This window comes from Piliocolobus tephrosceles, chromosome 15, assembly GCF_002776525.5.
Source record: "Piliocolobus tephrosceles isolate RC106 chromosome 15, ASM277652v3, whole genome shotgun sequence".
Taxonomy (NCBI): domain Eukaryota; kingdom Metazoa; phylum Chordata; class Mammalia; order Primates; family Cercopithecidae; genus Piliocolobus; species Piliocolobus tephrosceles.
Genome location: NC_045448.1, coordinates 106,196,050 through 106,212,411, shown reverse-complemented (window position 1 = coordinate 106,212,411; position 16,362 = coordinate 106,196,050). Strand labels below are relative to the sequence as shown.

Here is a 16,362-nt window from a genome sequence, read left to right as displayed (position 1 = left end):
TCTATTCTATTCTATTCTATTCTATTCTATTCTATTCTATTCTATTCCATTCCATTCCATTCCATTCCATTCTATTCCACTCCATTCTATTACATAATAACAAGGGCAGAGGTAGCGTTTTCCTTGGCACTGTAATCAGCTGATGTCAGACGGTGATATCGTAATGCACAGTTACCCCAAATGTGCATTCCACACATGTGTTACCAGAAGAAAGGCTGTGAGTATGAGTTGTCCAGGTCCTTGGTGTTTTGAACAAAGAATTAAACAATATGCAGAAATAAAGTAACAAAGGAATGGAACACAGGAATGAAGCAGCGAAAGCAGGGATTTATTAAAGTGAGAAAGCACTCCACAGAGTGGGAATGGGCCACAAGAGACACAAGGGCGCCATTACAAAGATTTCTGGGTTTTAAATACTCCTTTTGAGGTCCCTATGGACTACCGCTTTTCCGGATGAAGGATTTGGTCTGTGGCTAATTAAAGGCTGAGGCGAACTGGCCCCTGTGCAGATGAAGGGATGGCCCCTGCTTGGCCTCTGGGCAATCCAAGGCACACTCCCTTTCCCTCGGAGCTGGGGTGGTAGGGGAGGGTTGCAGGGAGACTGGCCTTTGATCCTTTGCTACCCGGCGTCAGGAGATGGGGTTTTTCCTTTTGGTTTAGCTTTAGGAAGTTCGTGGTGATTGGTCTTAGGTTCCCTGCCCCAGACCCAGATGTTTTGCCTTTGATTTAACTTGAGGAAATTATCATGAATGGGCCCCAGATTCCCTGCCCCCCAAACCTTGGTGCTTCCCTCGATTCAGCCTTAGAAAGTCAGCACGAATTGACCTTAAGTTCCTTGACTCCAGACCCTGTTCTCCTGCCTCGGATGAGCCAGACTAATGTGTTCTCATCTGGTCACAAACTCATAAAAGCTGTGCCATGTCTGGCTCATCCTTTTGCCATGATCCTAATTCCAGCTTCAAGGCCCAGGAGTAGAGGGAAATCCTTGCAGAGCACCCTGCTGCTGTGTCTTGCCCATTGTGAGCCTGGAGGAGAAGCGCTGGAGGGGGAATTGGAGAATTTATCCTCGGGCCTGTTGCTGCTTCCGAGTCAGAGCCCCGGCACGCAACAGTGCTGTTGTCCCCTGACGATGCACGAGGGCCCGCAGCCTCCGCATGTCCCTCCACAAGATACTTTTTCTCCTGCAAATTCTCCATTTGTGACTTTTACCCATGGATTCTGGGTGCGTGCTTTAGAGTGACATTAAACAAACCTTTCCCTGTCTACGTCTTGGTGACAGCCCTTCTGGCAGATAAGGACACTGTTGAGGATGTTTGCATGACAAACACCCCGGGTTCTTTCAACTAGTCTCTTCAGGGTGTGGTTTCCAGAACCCTCACCATCTTGCTGGCTGACCCCTGGGCCCTGGTCAGTTGGTGAAGTCCTACTACAACGGGGCTTCCCAAACTGATCACAAAATTCCAGACGTGGCCCAATGAGCCCAGAGAATCTTGGAACTCTTTCTTAACTGAGAAAAAAATATGTATTTGAATGTTAGCATCAGTACTTGCCAATTGCCTTGTAGTGTTTTAAAACAAGCTTATATTAACATTGTCTGTACAATCCATAAGCAAAATATTTGCTCTGTGCTCTCCTCTGCAGGTTGGAGATTATGTGTTTGCCAAAATTGTGATACCCAAAGGATTTGACTTCTACGTCCCTGCCATTGTCATAGCACTTCCCAATAAGCACCTGGCCGCAGAAAAATTCTACACAGTTTTGAAGTGTAACAACCGGAGAGTAAGTAGATTTTCCTTTAGAAAAAGGCTTTCTCCTGGGCAATGCCACGCTGTTTCCTGGCACTGCCAGGCTTCTTGAGGAACGGTTTCCCTGGCTGCCACTACTGCCCTGCTCTCCACTCCCTGTGTTTTGGCTTCTGCCCACTGTGCCACACAGACCCTGCCCTCACCAAGGTGGCCGTGGCCTCTGCTGCCTGTGCTGTGAGTCCTTCGGCTTCCATGGCTGAACCGTGCTTTGCATTTGACGGAGAGACAGGCTCACTCTAGGGTCTTGGAGCACCACTCTCTCTGGCTCTCCATCCTCCTCGTCCTCCTTTTCCTCCTCCTCCTGCCCCTGCCTGAGGTCCCCTGCTGGCCCTGCAGACTTGGGCACCTCCTGGGCCCCTCCCAGTGCTATCCTCTTCTGCCTCCTCCCTGCGTCTTTCGGAGTGAGCCTCCATCTCTGGACACCTCCTCTGTGCCAGAAGTGCCAGCCCCACTGCTGCCCTGAGCTCCAACCCTGTGCTTCTAGCTGGGTCGTCCTGGAGCACTCCCTCCGGGTGAGCACAGGCATCTCAGACTCCGCAAGCCAGTGCACTCCCTTTCCCCAAGTGCCTCCTTCTCCTCCGTGTCCCCTGTATTGGGGTGCCACTACCTGGTTCCCCATCTCCTACTTACCTAGGAACCACCTCCAGAGTTGGCAGAAGTTGGGAGACTAAGGGCAGACGGGGACAAAGTGGAGGAGAGTGAAAAGGACACAGGCTTTACAGTTAAAAACAAAACAAAGGCCGGGCGCGGTGGCTCAAGCCTGTAATCCCAGCACTTTGGGAGGCCGAGACGGGCGGATCATGAGGTCAGGAGATCGAGACCATCCAGACTAACATGGTGAAACCCCGTCTCTACTAAAAAAAAAAAAATACAAAAAACTAGCCAGGCGAGGTGGCGGGCGCCTGTAGTCCCAGCTACTCGGGAGGCTGAGGCAGGAGAATGGCGTAAACCCGGGAGGCGGAGCTCGCAGTGAGCTGAGATCCGGCCACTGCACTCCGGCCTGGGCGACAGAGCGAGACTCCGTCTCAAAAAAAACAAAAGAAAACAAAACAAAAACACCTGTGTTTGAATTATTTGAACATTCACTCTGTATTGGGCAGGTGGCTTCACCCCCACTACTCAGTTTGGTCACATATAAAATGGATACTTTACATATCGATATCTATATATGTCTACGTGTACCCTACAGGGTGATTGTGAGGCTTGAGGAAAAGACATGTGAAAGATGTGAAAGATCTGTGTGTCTGGCAGGCATGTGTTAGGTAACAGTGGTGATGATGTGGCTGCGGAGGTTGGTAGCATCACTCAGATCCTTTCCTCCCGCACTCCCCAGGGCCAGCGAGTGGGAATGACTCCATTAACTGTATCAGCTCTAGATTGATGTGCTCATTGGATGGACAATTGTTAAGGGTCTGTATTGTCTGTCGGGTCGTTTGTCTTTTTTATTGACTAGGGGAGGTCTTCCGTGTCTTCCGGGTGGTAATTCTTGGTGATCTATGCAGCCGACAGTTTTCCCCAGTCTGTTGCTTGTCTTTTAACTTTGGCATTTTTGTTGACAGAGAAGCATTAAATTTTAAGATGGTCAAATGTATCCCTCTTCTCCTTCTGCCCTATGTTTGTTTAAGAAATCCTTCCTTAATTATATATTTCTCTACGTAATTTTTCTAAAAGTTTTAGAAGAATGCTGTATCAGTTTACAAAACTGATGATGTCGTTTGTCCAACCCACACACATGCTTCATGTCACGCTCAGGGAGAATCTCCCCAGGACCCCTGTGTGGCCCCAGCCTGCTCCATGAGCTTGACCTCCAGCCAGGTGGAAGGCTCACTGCTTCCTGAACGCGGTGGGCTTTTCCGAGTCCCAGGCTCTGGCCTCTTCCTGGACTGCCCTCCCGCATCTCCTTTCCCCTAAACTGCCGTCACCCTAAAGACTCTGCCTGATCGTGACTTTCTGCAGGGCCCTAGGCCCTCCTGTCCACTACACTGCTCTTGCCAAACTGGCTTCCTCACCAACCTCTCAACCCTTAAAGGCAGAGACCACGTCTGTTCACCTTTGTCCCTCCCAGCACAACCCCTGATGAAGAGAAGGGTCTCACGATTGTTTTTTAAATTACTTGAATGAATGACATTCCTAATGGAAAATGACATCGTTTTGATGGATGACTTAACATGCCTGGAAAACAGACCCACAAGTGAACTAGATTGGTGAGCAAAACGCCAGGTAACGGTGGCTCTTTCTTAGGACCTCACTACGTGCCATGCATTCCAATCCAAGTGCTTTACACAGAGCGGATCCTTGGATCCTCAGAACACCGTGAGGTAGAGACTATTATTATCTTGACTTCCAGAAAAGGAATTGAAGCAAGAAGTTAAAGCACACACCTGGTGTGTTGAGCAGGCATTTGAATGCAGACAATCTGGCTCCATGGCCTACCCTCTCAACTACCGTGCCCAGCTGCCTAGCATACAGAATAAAAATATCCAGTACATCGTTGACTGTGGCATGAGGTAGCTCCATCAGGGAGAGGGGCATGGGAAATGAAGTTTAGGGTTAAGGGCGAAGGAGAAAGACCATCAGAGCCAGCGGCCACTGGAGCACCGTATCCAACCCAACAGGACAAACAGAGGAGGAGGTGTCTGCTAATCACTCCAGAAAAAAACCCCTTGGAGAAAATGGAGTTACCTGAAGCTGTCTGGATAGCAGTAGAGAAGCATCTGGAAGGGCAGAGCCTTCCTCTCCCTGGCGTGTGGGACAACTCTGGGCATATCAACTGTGAAAGGGAGGGGTGTTTTAAGAGATTCCCCAGGTATGCCCTAGGGTGTGGGGACAGATGAGGCAGTCGGCCTAGGATCCCTGAGGGGAAGCCGCAGAGCCCAGGAAAGGACCTGGGAATTTACCTACAAGATGTGGGGCCCTGGAGGCTAGAGTGGCATGGCCGGGGGTGGAGGGTGGTGGGGGCAGGGTCGGGGGGTGGGGAAGGATACGGGAGACAGTTCTGATAGGGACTTGGGGAGACCCGAAGAGGCTGAAGGTGGGGCAGTCAGCAAAAGTGGTGGCCAAAGGCTGAAATAAAGATAGAAAGGAAGGTGGTTATATGAAGGTGTATGTGCGTGCACATGTGCGTGCGCGCGTGTGTGTGTCTTACGTGGGTACACTTGGCAATTGATCCAGAATATGGAGAAATGACAGAGAGGACTCTGATGACTTTTATTCAGCAAATAATTATCAAGCAAGGCTCTGAATTTAAACTCCTCTTTTAAGTGTCACCCTGAATAGGATAATGACTAGAAGCTATTATAATGGGTTGAGCTAGAATAAAATTATATCTGAATGGTGGACATTTCTGATTTAAATTGAGTGAACTCTGTTGGTGCTATTACAGGAATTTTGCCCTCGGAGTGCACTTATTAAGATCAGCCAAAATAAGTATGCGATCTCTTGCTCTCACATAAAGTCACCCCCAGTTCCTGAGGATACAGAAGCGTAAGTGTACTCAACTTTTATCTCTTGAATATTAATTTATATCCTTGCACCTTTAATCTGTTTTTGAGAAGAGATCCATGACCTCAAAATACTAGGGAAGAAAAGCAGAGATGGAGAATGTCCTACTTAAAATGTAGCTCTGTGATTATTATCCCTTCAACGTCACACCTTTCACCCACTGTGTATTCATCCATCTGGTTCTCATCTCAAATTCAACATGATTTGACCCTTCAGAAAAGCATTTATGAATATGTCATGAATATGAAAGAATTGTTCCCCTTTTGTTTGTAAAGATTCAAGGCCTTCTAATTAAGTTGCATTTGTGTCCAGTCACCTACCTACCTCTCCCCTTGCTGGGAGGTGGGAGCAAGGGGCTGACCCTGGCTTGCCTGTACCAGTTCAGGGTGTTGGGGGGGCGTGGCTTCCAGGGGCTGCAGTGGACTCAACATGTTCTCAGCTGAGGCAGCAGGATTGCTAAGAGCTGTAAAGTTAGACTAAAGGTAGCCAAGGCAAAAGGAAAGGGGGAGGCCTGCAGAGCAAACACAAACTCAAGTCCGTGGGGCCAATGAGGGGCATCAAAATTGGGGTCATGGAGTCATGACCTTGGAGTCAAGGCTATACAAAAAGAGGTGAAGATGGATGTTGAGCTAGTGTTGGGGAAAAGGACCCAGGAAACATCTTCCAGTTTCTCTTAGAGCTTGCAGGCTGTCTTTGGGTGCTAACCTTCATTCTCCCGATGGCCTTACCTTCTACTTCGTCACAGAACCATCAGACATCGTCTCCCTCCACATCTGATCTCCCACCTCTGGGCTTATGGAAGTCTCTGCCTTTGCCTCTGATGTCAAAGAATCAGTGTCCTTCCTTTCACCCCAGGCCGATCTGTCCACTGGGCTCCAGAGGCCCATCCTCCGCTGCCTAGGGTCCTGGATCCATCAGTGATCCCTGGATTCTTCTCACCTCTCTCCTTAGCTCCTCTTCATGGAGCCCTTCACCTCAGCAAGTACACAGGTTGACCTCCTGTTCACACACACGCAGCACCCACAAACACGCACACTCCTGAATAACTACCACTCCCTTGGTTCCGCAGTATGATCCAGCACGCTCCCTGCCCTTCACTGCCAGTCTCCATGCACCATCGGATAGACTCAACGTCCCCACTCCCCTGCCTCCTCTTCACTCCTGAGCCTTGGGTATTGGCGTCCACCCTTACCCTCCAAGAAACTCCTTCCACAGAGGCCACACGGGACCTCTCATGAGCCTGAACCAGTGAGCTCCGCCCTCACTGACTGAGTCTGCTCCTGCAGTCGCTTTGGACACCACCAGACCCTCCTTCTGCCCTAGCCCCTCCTCTTGAGGCTTGTTGCTGCTCCACCTCTCTGGGTTTTCTGACTTCACTGCTGCCCACTGCCTTCATGAATCCCTTTGCGCTAAGGACCCCATGTCTCCTTCTCCAACCCAGCCTGCTCTCCTGTGCTTGTGCGTCACAGTCAGACTCTGAGAGCGGGCCTGGAGGTGGGTTTTTCTGAAAGCCCCCAGCTAGTTGTAAGGTGCAGCCATGGTGGGCAACTATAGGGGGAAGCGCATTAGAACCAAGATTGGGTTTCTATCCCAGCCCTGCCCTCGTTAGTTTTGTGGTTGCTCGTTGACTGTGAGCTCGTCTGCAGGATTACGATGGTGTGAAGATTTGGGGATGGTCATTGTCTGGTACGTGTTCAGCACATTGTGGGAAGTGCATTATTTCCAACCACCCACTGGATATTTCCACCTGAGTGTACAGAATCTCAAAAATTCAGCACATTTGAAACTGAAATCACAGTTCCCCACAAACCTGCTCCCATCTCGGGCTTCCCCATCTCAGTTCACCCTTTCACCCGCAAGTCACGGAGCTGTCCAGCCAGAAATCTGGTGGTCATCTTTGGCTGCTGCTTGTCCCTCACCTACCACAACCCCTTGGTCTCCAGGTTACAGGGATCCTAACTGGCCAGGAGTGCTCATGTCCTCCGGCCTTCTCCTGCCACAGTCCCAGTCACTCACCATAAGGGCTGAGCAGAATCAACTTCCTCACATGCAAATCTGCCTGTGTCCCTTCCCCACTTAAAAATCCTTCAGAGCCCCATCCCCATCACCCCTTCTTATCCCAGCTTAGCTTCTTGTTGGTCTGGCCCAGAGCTGTCTACCTTACCTCATTTTTTCCTAGCCACTCCCAGCTAACCCGCCAATGCCTTCTACATACTAACCACATTAAGCTACATGTAGGTTTTGCCCACACCATGCTTTCTCAGGTCTCTGTGACTTCACCAGATTAAGTATTCTCCCTGGAAAGCTATTCCTTGCCCTCGGCCACCTGAGGAACTCCAAGACTGAGCTCAAACATCAGCACCACCGTGTGATGTCCCAGCACCCCAGCACCCCCAGGTAGTGAGGTGGTCCCACTGCAGTCCATACAGGTTTCCGTTAAAGAAAATTTCCTTTGCATTGGACTCTGTAGGCACAAGTCCTTGAAGGTAGGGGACAGGCTCTGTCTGCCTCTGAATCCCTGTTGCCAGAGACCAGCTCACAGAATGCCTCCAAAGACTATTTGAGGAACAAATCAGTATATACAGACACATGCTAGCAGATACCCAGCAGTGCTCCTCAAGGGGGCTCCACAGAGAACCTTTCCTTAGCTATGATTATCAAAAACATATGCCGCAATTCTCCATTCTTTGTCTAGATGGGTTGATACTTCATTTAAAATAGCAGGACATTTTCTGTTCATCTCAAACTTCTACCCCAACAGTGGTCCCTGTGGGTCTTGCTTCTGGCTCCTATGATGTCCAAATCACAGCTCCTTGTGAAGGAATATGAGCTGATGTATCTAAGTATTACCCATTTTCACCAAACTCCATGTTATCAACCATTATTTTAGAATGAAAATGCAAATCTTTGTATGTCGAGAAAAGCCTTTGTTTTCTATCTTCCCCAGGCCTTACTTAAAGCTCTTCACTGTGAATTATCTACTTTTGCTTCTGGGCTTCACACCCTGGAAGTCTTCATTGACTCCCTCATCCCCCACTGTAATTTCCACTCTGTTTTGTTTTGGCTGCCTCTGTGGGAGCCAGAGACTAGTTTAGTTCTCATAAGCAGAGTTTACATTCAACCTACTAAGTTCAGAGCTTAACCTGTCTCTGTTTCTGTCATCAGGGTTAGCAGAAGCGAGTACAAACATAAAGGTGTAGGTCTGATTTTGTATCTGTGCTGGGATTTCCTTCTGGTAGGTCCTTTCCTCAGGAGCTCTTTCTCACTTACTTTACAAATGTGTAAAGGGAGCGTTCACACCATTATTCCTGTTAGAAATGCTCGTTAGGGAGCGTTCACACCATTATTCCTGTTAGAAATGCTCGTTCCTGGTGCTGTAAATAATAGCACTTGAACATAATTTAATTTCCTCAGCAAGGCCATTTTTATTTCCTGCAGAAAGGGTACACTTGCCAGCAGTTTTGCCATGAGAGTACACCGAACAAAGGAGCAGGGTCATTTATAACCTGATGCATCCATCCTACTGTTGTGTCCGGTTTCCACTGGCTGGAACGGGACCTCACGTTCTGTATTTGTCCCGACTGGCTAACAGCTTAGAACTTTTTAAAAGAGTCAAAGGCAGAGGAGAACAAAGGAAGGAGGAAGTAACTTGTGGAATGCTGAGAAAGGTAAAAACACCTTCAGATAAGGAAGAGGAACAGGCTATGACCTAATGCTGACTTGGACCAGTATATATATATATGCCAGGGCAAGTATTTAGGCTAAATAGTGGGAGCTAAGAACATAAGGTACATGGATATCTTTATCACAGCCAGCAGATGTTTAAGAATGTTAGCACAGGTCTTTCAATAAATTTTGCTTCTAAGAGAAGTTACTATTTATTCCTAATTAGATGGGGCGGAAAGTCTTTGAAGAGGAACCTCTAATTTACTGTTTACATTCCAAATGAGGCCATCTAAAAAAATCCTGATGCCGTCTTCACAGGCTATTAAAGACATGTAGTGTAGGTTACATCTCCAACAGAACATTATTTGACTAAGTTTAATTTTTAAATACTGAATTTACTATAGCTATCTGCTTGCAGGGTAAGACAAGGGATGCCTGGACCCAAACAGCCTCCATCTTCCCCCCGTCCTCCTTTCATTCCTTCCGGGGGCCTTTCCTGCAGGTCTCTCTTCTGGCTTCTGAGTGAGGACAGTGCACAGTGAAAGGCAGGAAGAAAGGCATCTGGAGGCCGAAGGGCTCAAAACTGTTGAACACGGCAAAAGCTGATGCACATTTTCATTTTCTTTTTTTTTTTTTTTTGAGACGGAGTCTGGCTCTGTCGCCCAGGCTGGAGTGCAATGGCCGGATCTCAGCTCACTGCAAGCTCCGCCTCCCGGGTTTACGCCATTCTCCTGCCTCAGCCTCCCGAGTAGCTGGGACTACAGGCGCCCGCCACCTCGCCCGGCTAGTTTTTTGTATTTTTTAGTAGAGACGGGGTTTCACTGTGTTAGCCAGGATGGTCTCGATCTCCTGACCTCGTGATCCGCCCGTCTCGGCCTCCCAAAGTGCTGGGATTACAGGCTTGAGCCACCGCACCCAGCCACATTTTCATTTTCAACTTAAAATCTGACACCTAAATGATTCTTAAAGACTTTTTCTAAAAAAACAAGGTTGGCTTATAAAATATGTTATCAGTATTGCTCAATTCCAGACTACTCGTTCCTCAAGGAGGAGATGCTGGTATTGCCATATTTGCAATGTGAAACCAGCAAGGCGGGTGCAGATTTTCTCTGTCCTTTGCAGCATGACGACAGCATTCTCTGACACACAGCTGAGAGGCGTGTCTTTCAAGACAATGTGTCCGATGGAGGGAAATGACTGCTCTTCCCTTCCCTTCCCTTCCCTTCCCTTCCTTTCCCTTCCCTTCCCTTCCCTTCCCTTCTCTTCCCTTCCCTGAGCTTTCTGCTACATTCCATGGCATCAGAGATGTCTTTTCTGAGGGAGAATAGTCCTTATCCTGTCTTTAACTTCCTCCATTTGAGAACACACGTGTAGTTTCTCCCATGTGGTCCTTCTCAATAACTACAAGAAGCAGGCAGAACAGGGGGATTTTCCTCTATCTGGCATCCTCTCGCCTTGCCAGGGCAGGGGACTCACAGACCAAGTCCTTCCCTGGCTGCCTCCCCTGTTGTCCGTTCCCATCAGAGGGCTGTGGCCTCTGGCCGGGGCAGGGGGAGGTACCTGGTGGGTCTGATGCTCCAGCTGCTGGTGTTCTCCAGTGGAGAAGAGGTGCCTGTAGCAGGCGTTACTCAACCACCCACAGGCTGGGATTTCAGGCCGCCTGAACTGAACGCACACACCTGGTGCCACGTAACTAGCTAGAACTCGCTCCCAGATGAGCTGGAATCCTTCCTCCCCTCACCCTTAACAGAGCACGGTTTGGGCAAATTACCTTCAAGACTTCTCCTTAAGAAGACTCTTGGGTGGGGGCAGTGGCTCACGCCTGTAACCCCAGCACTTCGGGAGGCCAAAGTGGGCAGATCATTTGAGATCAGGAGTTTGAGACCAGCCTGGCCAACATGGTGAAACCCCACCTCTACTAAAAATACAAAAATTAGCCAGGCGTGGTGGTGGGCACCCTTAATCCCAGCTACTCAGGAGGCTGAGAGGAGAATCACTGGAATCCAGGAGCTGGAGCTTGTGGTGAACCGAGATCACACCACTGCACTCCAGCCTGGGCGACAGAGCAAGACTGTAAAAAAAAAGAAAAAAAAGAAAAAAGAAAAAGTCTCTTTAGAGAGAGTATGATTTATTTTAAAAAAATAATAATAATATTCCAAATGTGATATCAGGAAAGCAAAATGGGACTCAGCATTTCTTCTGTGCTCCAGAGAAACCTCAGGCACCTGGAGGAAGCTGTTGGGTTCTGGGGCCCTGGCGGCGAGGCATGTTCTTCTCTTGCTGCTTGAGGGTCATTGTGTGGTCTTGGGGACGTGGCTGTGTATGAGTTGGCAGGAGGAGAGACCCTCCCAGGGCCAGGTGGGGTTTGTCTGGATCTCTGGTCAACCCCTGTTCCCCCCAGTCCCTGTTACACAAAATATTAGCCTCTCATTATCTCTCTTTTGAGGGGTTGAGTAACTTTCCATGAAGCCATGGGATTTGGGGGTATGTCCCATTGGAAACAGTACCGTCCACAGTGTTTAACGCTCCTCCCTGGACCCTGTGTAGTGTTGTGGACTCACATTGTCTCCTGACGTCAGTGAAATTAAGTCACTGATTGAAACGTCAAGATTCAGCACTGCCTCTGACATTACATTAGATGAATCACTGCCCTTAATCTCGCCTGGTCACTCCTGACGATTTTCTCCTAAGAGGCGTCTGTGCATTTGAAATCATTAAGCCTCTGTATGTCATTAGCTCCCTCTGTCCCCTCCGGTTGGAGTAGAAGCCCCATTTCTTATGCTGGAACAAAGCCCTGAAAAACGTGCAGTTCAGCAACAAACCCTGTCTGGGAGTGTCCTATGTAGTTCAGAAGGACACATGCCACTGCTTACATTCAGGAAGCACGTGGTGGTGCCCTAGGACATGGGACAAGGGGACACAAGGAGACACAGAGATTTGCCAGCCTTCAGGGCCAGCGGTAGCCATTCAGATAGCAACAGCCTTTGCTTATCCGTCTCTTCATTCTCCGCCCCTTCAGCTGTCGAAAGCCCCCCACCGGGTCTTCATCAAACATCTGCTGGTGCCTGCTCCATGGGTCCTCTTGTTCTTTATGTTCTAAGACAGCCTTGCTGAGAGAGAGACACTGAGGGCAGAATACAAACGAGACCTCAGGGATCCAGCAGGATTACTGACAAGCTGCCAATGCTTCATCCAGTGAAGGGGGTGGGTTCGGACCCCGGGAGGGCATGGAGTGGACACTCAGCAGTTTCTTCCCAGAAGTGGAACCAGCACAGCGCCTGGCTGCCCGGCTCTGAACAGGCGCACATATTTATTGTAGGTTGATCATGTTATTCAACCAGATCTGTAGCCTAACTTAATTAATAGAGCACTTAATTGAACTCTGTTTGGGCATGAGGTTGGGCAAAAGAAAGCCACTCCGTGGGTCTTTTCTAGGAGTGCTGGTGGAGAACGCCGCTGGCTGGAGTTCAGGACCCTGGCGGCCCTCCCCCTTCCACTGAGTGGGCTTGGGTCAGGTAGGAGAGGGAGGTGTGTGGGCAACGGGGGTGGGGTTGAGGCCTTCACATCAGATTCACACCCACCCTGCCTCCTGCTCCCACCCCTCCCATAAGGAGACACTTCCTTGTGAAAGATCTTGAACTTGGCTGACCACAGCCGTCCTGGAGTGTAAAATACAGAAGCCAAGTGGTATTTGCTTTAAGACTTTTATCAAAATTCCTGCCTGCTTTTTGTACTAATCGTGATGACTTGTGCTGCTTTATTCTTATTCCAAAAGTAATGCAGAGTTAATAACATTTCTAAATTAAAAACAAGCAGAAATAATACAAAAACCACCCATCGTCCCACATTTCGAAAGAAACCACCATTTTCCCCTTGTTATAGGTCCTTCTACAGTGTCTTCCCCACTGTGGTGATTCTTATTTCACCATAAGCTCGTATCAGCTTATATCAAAAGCTGTATTTTTTTCTCCTTATCATGTATGACAATTGCAAACTTTTTTTAATGTCAAGAAAGTGACAGCTGTACTGGAATTCATTTTCCAAGGGTGACTGTGAACAGTTTAATGCAAGGGCTCCGGTCATCCTTACGGATTCACAATTTTCATAACAAAAATGAAGATGTAATATGCATTCTGTTGTGTGACGTGTTTTCCACTTAACAATATGTCATTTGCACCTTTCCATGACAGTGACACCTCTTGTTTCATTTTTGCCTCACTAGAATTCCATTATTCATTATTCAGGTGGTTGGTGAGTTGGGTGACCAGTCCCCTAGGTGAGGGCTGTCCACACGCTGCTCCTGGGTCTCTCCTGTTCTTCTTCCCAGAGTCCTCCAGGCGGGTGGGTAGGCGTCTCCCTGGAAAGGCATGTTCTTTCCATGCCTTTAGTGCCTGAAAATCTCTCTACTTCTCACATCCCCTTCTTGTCGCTCCTCTTTCTGAGAGATTATAGGTTAAGGACTGAACTGTAATCATGGATACTAATTCATGGCAAATAGAGAAAAAACGTGAAAAAGAAACAGAATATATCAACTTATTCTGCTCTGGAGAGCGGTAGCAATTTGAGGGATAGCTGAGGGTAACGTGATGGATAAGAGTTTAGACTTCACAGAGCAGGGGCAGTAAATGCAACCTTGAAACATGATTCCTAGAAGTCTCTCAGAACCTGCTATCACAGAACGTATACATCCACACAAGCGCTGGCCTCAGATTTAAAGATGATTTTTGTCTGTGGCCTCCCAGAAAGGCTTTTCTCAATGTCACTGCTATCGCCCAGGCCAATGTTTTCATCTCTCTTGGGAATTCTCTCCTGAGTCTTTGAGCCAGTCTTTGAAAATTATCATGTGTAATGAATCTTGATTCTTTCACAAGGAATTTGAATGATGACGTTTTCTATTTGGAAATAACAAAAAAACTCTCTTTCCACTTTATTGTTTTGTTTTGGTTTTTCCCTGACAATTTCCAGAAGGATCTGAAGCAGTAATAGTCAGAAGTTATGCGGAGTAAAAAACAAAACAAAAAATTATTCAGATTGAAGGCAGGGCAATCAAGATAGCTGATACTGATTACGGGAACAAAATAAGGTTTAACACTAGGCGGCAGGTGTCCTTAACTTACCCTGAAGGCTGTGAAAAAAGGTGAGCTCCCAAAACCGTGAGCCATGGAGGCATGGCTGGAATGAGGTCACGGTGTTCCCAAGGTGCTACCTTTGAAGGACAGCACTTCTGGGTAAATAAGCTTTGTCAGCGCATTTTCTAAATAGTAATCTAGCTCAGTGACTTCATAGTCATTCCGAAGTTCAATGTCATTACAAATCATACCATTTTGGACATTTGGGAAAATGTTCCCGATAGTATACCTTGGAATCATTAGAGAAACTCAGGGTGTGAAAGAATATCTCTGATGTACAAGCTTCAGTTCAGGGATGAACTGGGCTGTGATGAGGCCAAGCTCATCTCCCTGGAGGGGACACAGGTCTATGCTGAGGCGTTTCCAGGGGCTTCTGGGCTGGAGTTGTTCCTTCACTGGCTGGGTCAGGATGGGTCTGTATATTCAAGTTCTCCATGCCGTGGGAGGCTCCCAGACACCAAAGGCTCGTGGAAATGAACTGAGTGGCACTAAGCCCAGCCTAAAGCATTGGGTGCACAGTGCTCCAGAGACTCCTTTCCATGGGAAGAGGGACATGGGCAAAGGAGCTGAGAAGCAGCCATGGGGATGGCTTGGACATCTCTGTAGATCCCGCAGCCATCAAGACAGGGTAACCCCGATCTCTCTGTCTCTAGAGAGGATGTGGAGACGAGGAACTCTGCTTTCCTTTTCTGGCCACTAAAAGAAGCGGACACGCAGGATTCCAGAGAGCCAAGACCAGAGAAGCCCAGGAGGAAAAAGAGGCCCGCCAAGCAGCCTCCTCTCCAGCAGGCGGCGCCCTCGGACTCAGACGGCTCCTCCCACGGCACCAGCTCCAACGGGTCCCGCCCTGGGACACACACCGAGCCCAAGGTTTGAGTGATGGGGGGGACCACAACATCGCTTATCTCAGGAACGCCCTGAAATCCCTTTCAAGAATGGCACACCTAACGTCATCCTCCAGCTTCTGGGCCTGTGTAGGCTCCAGTGCAGCAAAGACCCTACATCCTTAAGTAATGGTGATCTCCGCTTCCCCAGACAGCCCAGCTCCGCCTCCCCGCGGCCAGGCGGCTAGGACCCAGCAGCCATCACGGCCAAACCTTCACCTGGAGCAGCCCCGCCCTGTACTCTCCGAGCCACCCACAGCAGCGAAGGGCTGAGGAGCGCCCCGGAGACATCTTGAGGCCGTCTGGTGGCAGCCATGTTTAAGAGACCAGCGCTCTTCCAGGCCACTCAGACCTCAGCCCTGACGCTGGAGCTGGCCCCTCCGCTGAGGTAAGGCCGCCCTCCGCGCCGCCCGCGTCTGCCCTGTCTATGGCAAACGCTTCTCTCCCCTCTGTCCCTGCCGCCTCCCCTGCCCGCTTGACCACACTGGTTCTGGCTTCTTCTGACTGTTCTTTATCCTGTTTTCCGCCGGTACTCACAAAATTGTATTCCATCTTCTGGTAGACGCCCCACCCCCAGAAGTTTTAACCTGTAAGATGACGGTCACAGGACTTTCAAATTGTTTACAAGTCAGCGTAATCAGGATCCAAGCCGGCAATCTTGTTTTAAATTAATTATCACATCTAAATTAGAGATTTTGTCACCCAGTGTTGGGACTGAAATTCAGACCCGGTAACTTGTCTGAGATCTGCAAGACTGAACATCCCCTGCTGTATTGTTTCCTGACATTTTCATTGAGCCTTTACTAATTATTTTTGTCTGTAGTCTGTTGTAGGTAACTCTAATTGAGCACGAAACCAGAATAAAAATTCTTACACTGGAAACATTTCAAAACCATTGGATTGTTGGATTGTTTATTTGTTACCATTTTTCTCTGAACACATTTTAGCAATGACATATGAAAGTATTCAGTTATGTTTACTAACCTCAAAAATGAAATCGCTCCATCAAATTTCCTTTTTCTAGTCAGTAAGATCCCTGAGGCTAGATGAAAACAGAGCACAGGTCATCATTAGGGAAAATACTGGATGCTTTTTGCAAATAGAACAGATAGGGCAGAGTTCTGATACTCTAAAAATGTACAATCCAATTAAAAGTGGCGTTCACATTCCTGAAAGCTAGGAGTAGCCAGGGTTATGGTGAAGAAATTAAAGGACTAATCCACTTCTAAAAATATGAAAATAAAATAAGGGACATTTGCTCAGCATCGGGCTAAAAACAATAATGCAGTGAGGAAGGAATTGAAGAGTGAGGGAACTGTTTGAAACAAGGCAAGGAACAGTGCTTGTGGGAGGCAACATGCCTCCTAGAACTCAGAC

The 16,362-nt window shown here is 48.4% G+C and overlaps 1 protein-coding gene across 1 annotated transcript in view; it reads left to right on the top strand.

The window, feature by feature from the left end:
- The window catches only part of VWA3B (von Willebrand factor A domain containing 3B), a 233,983-nt gene extending 218,106 nt beyond the window's left edge, over positions 1-15,877 (top strand). The window contains 5 exon segments of the mRNA XM_023211441.2: positions 1,642-1,779; positions 5,188-5,288; positions 14,755-14,971; positions 15,137-15,186; positions 15,188-15,877. Of these exon segments, the coding sequence (XP_023067209.2) occupies positions 1,642-1,779; positions 5,188-5,288; positions 14,755-14,971; positions 15,137-15,186; positions 15,188-15,281 (600 nt within the window). The 3' untranslated portion in view covers positions 15,282-15,877.
- The last annotated feature ends 485 nt before the right edge of the window (positions 15,878-16,362 follow it).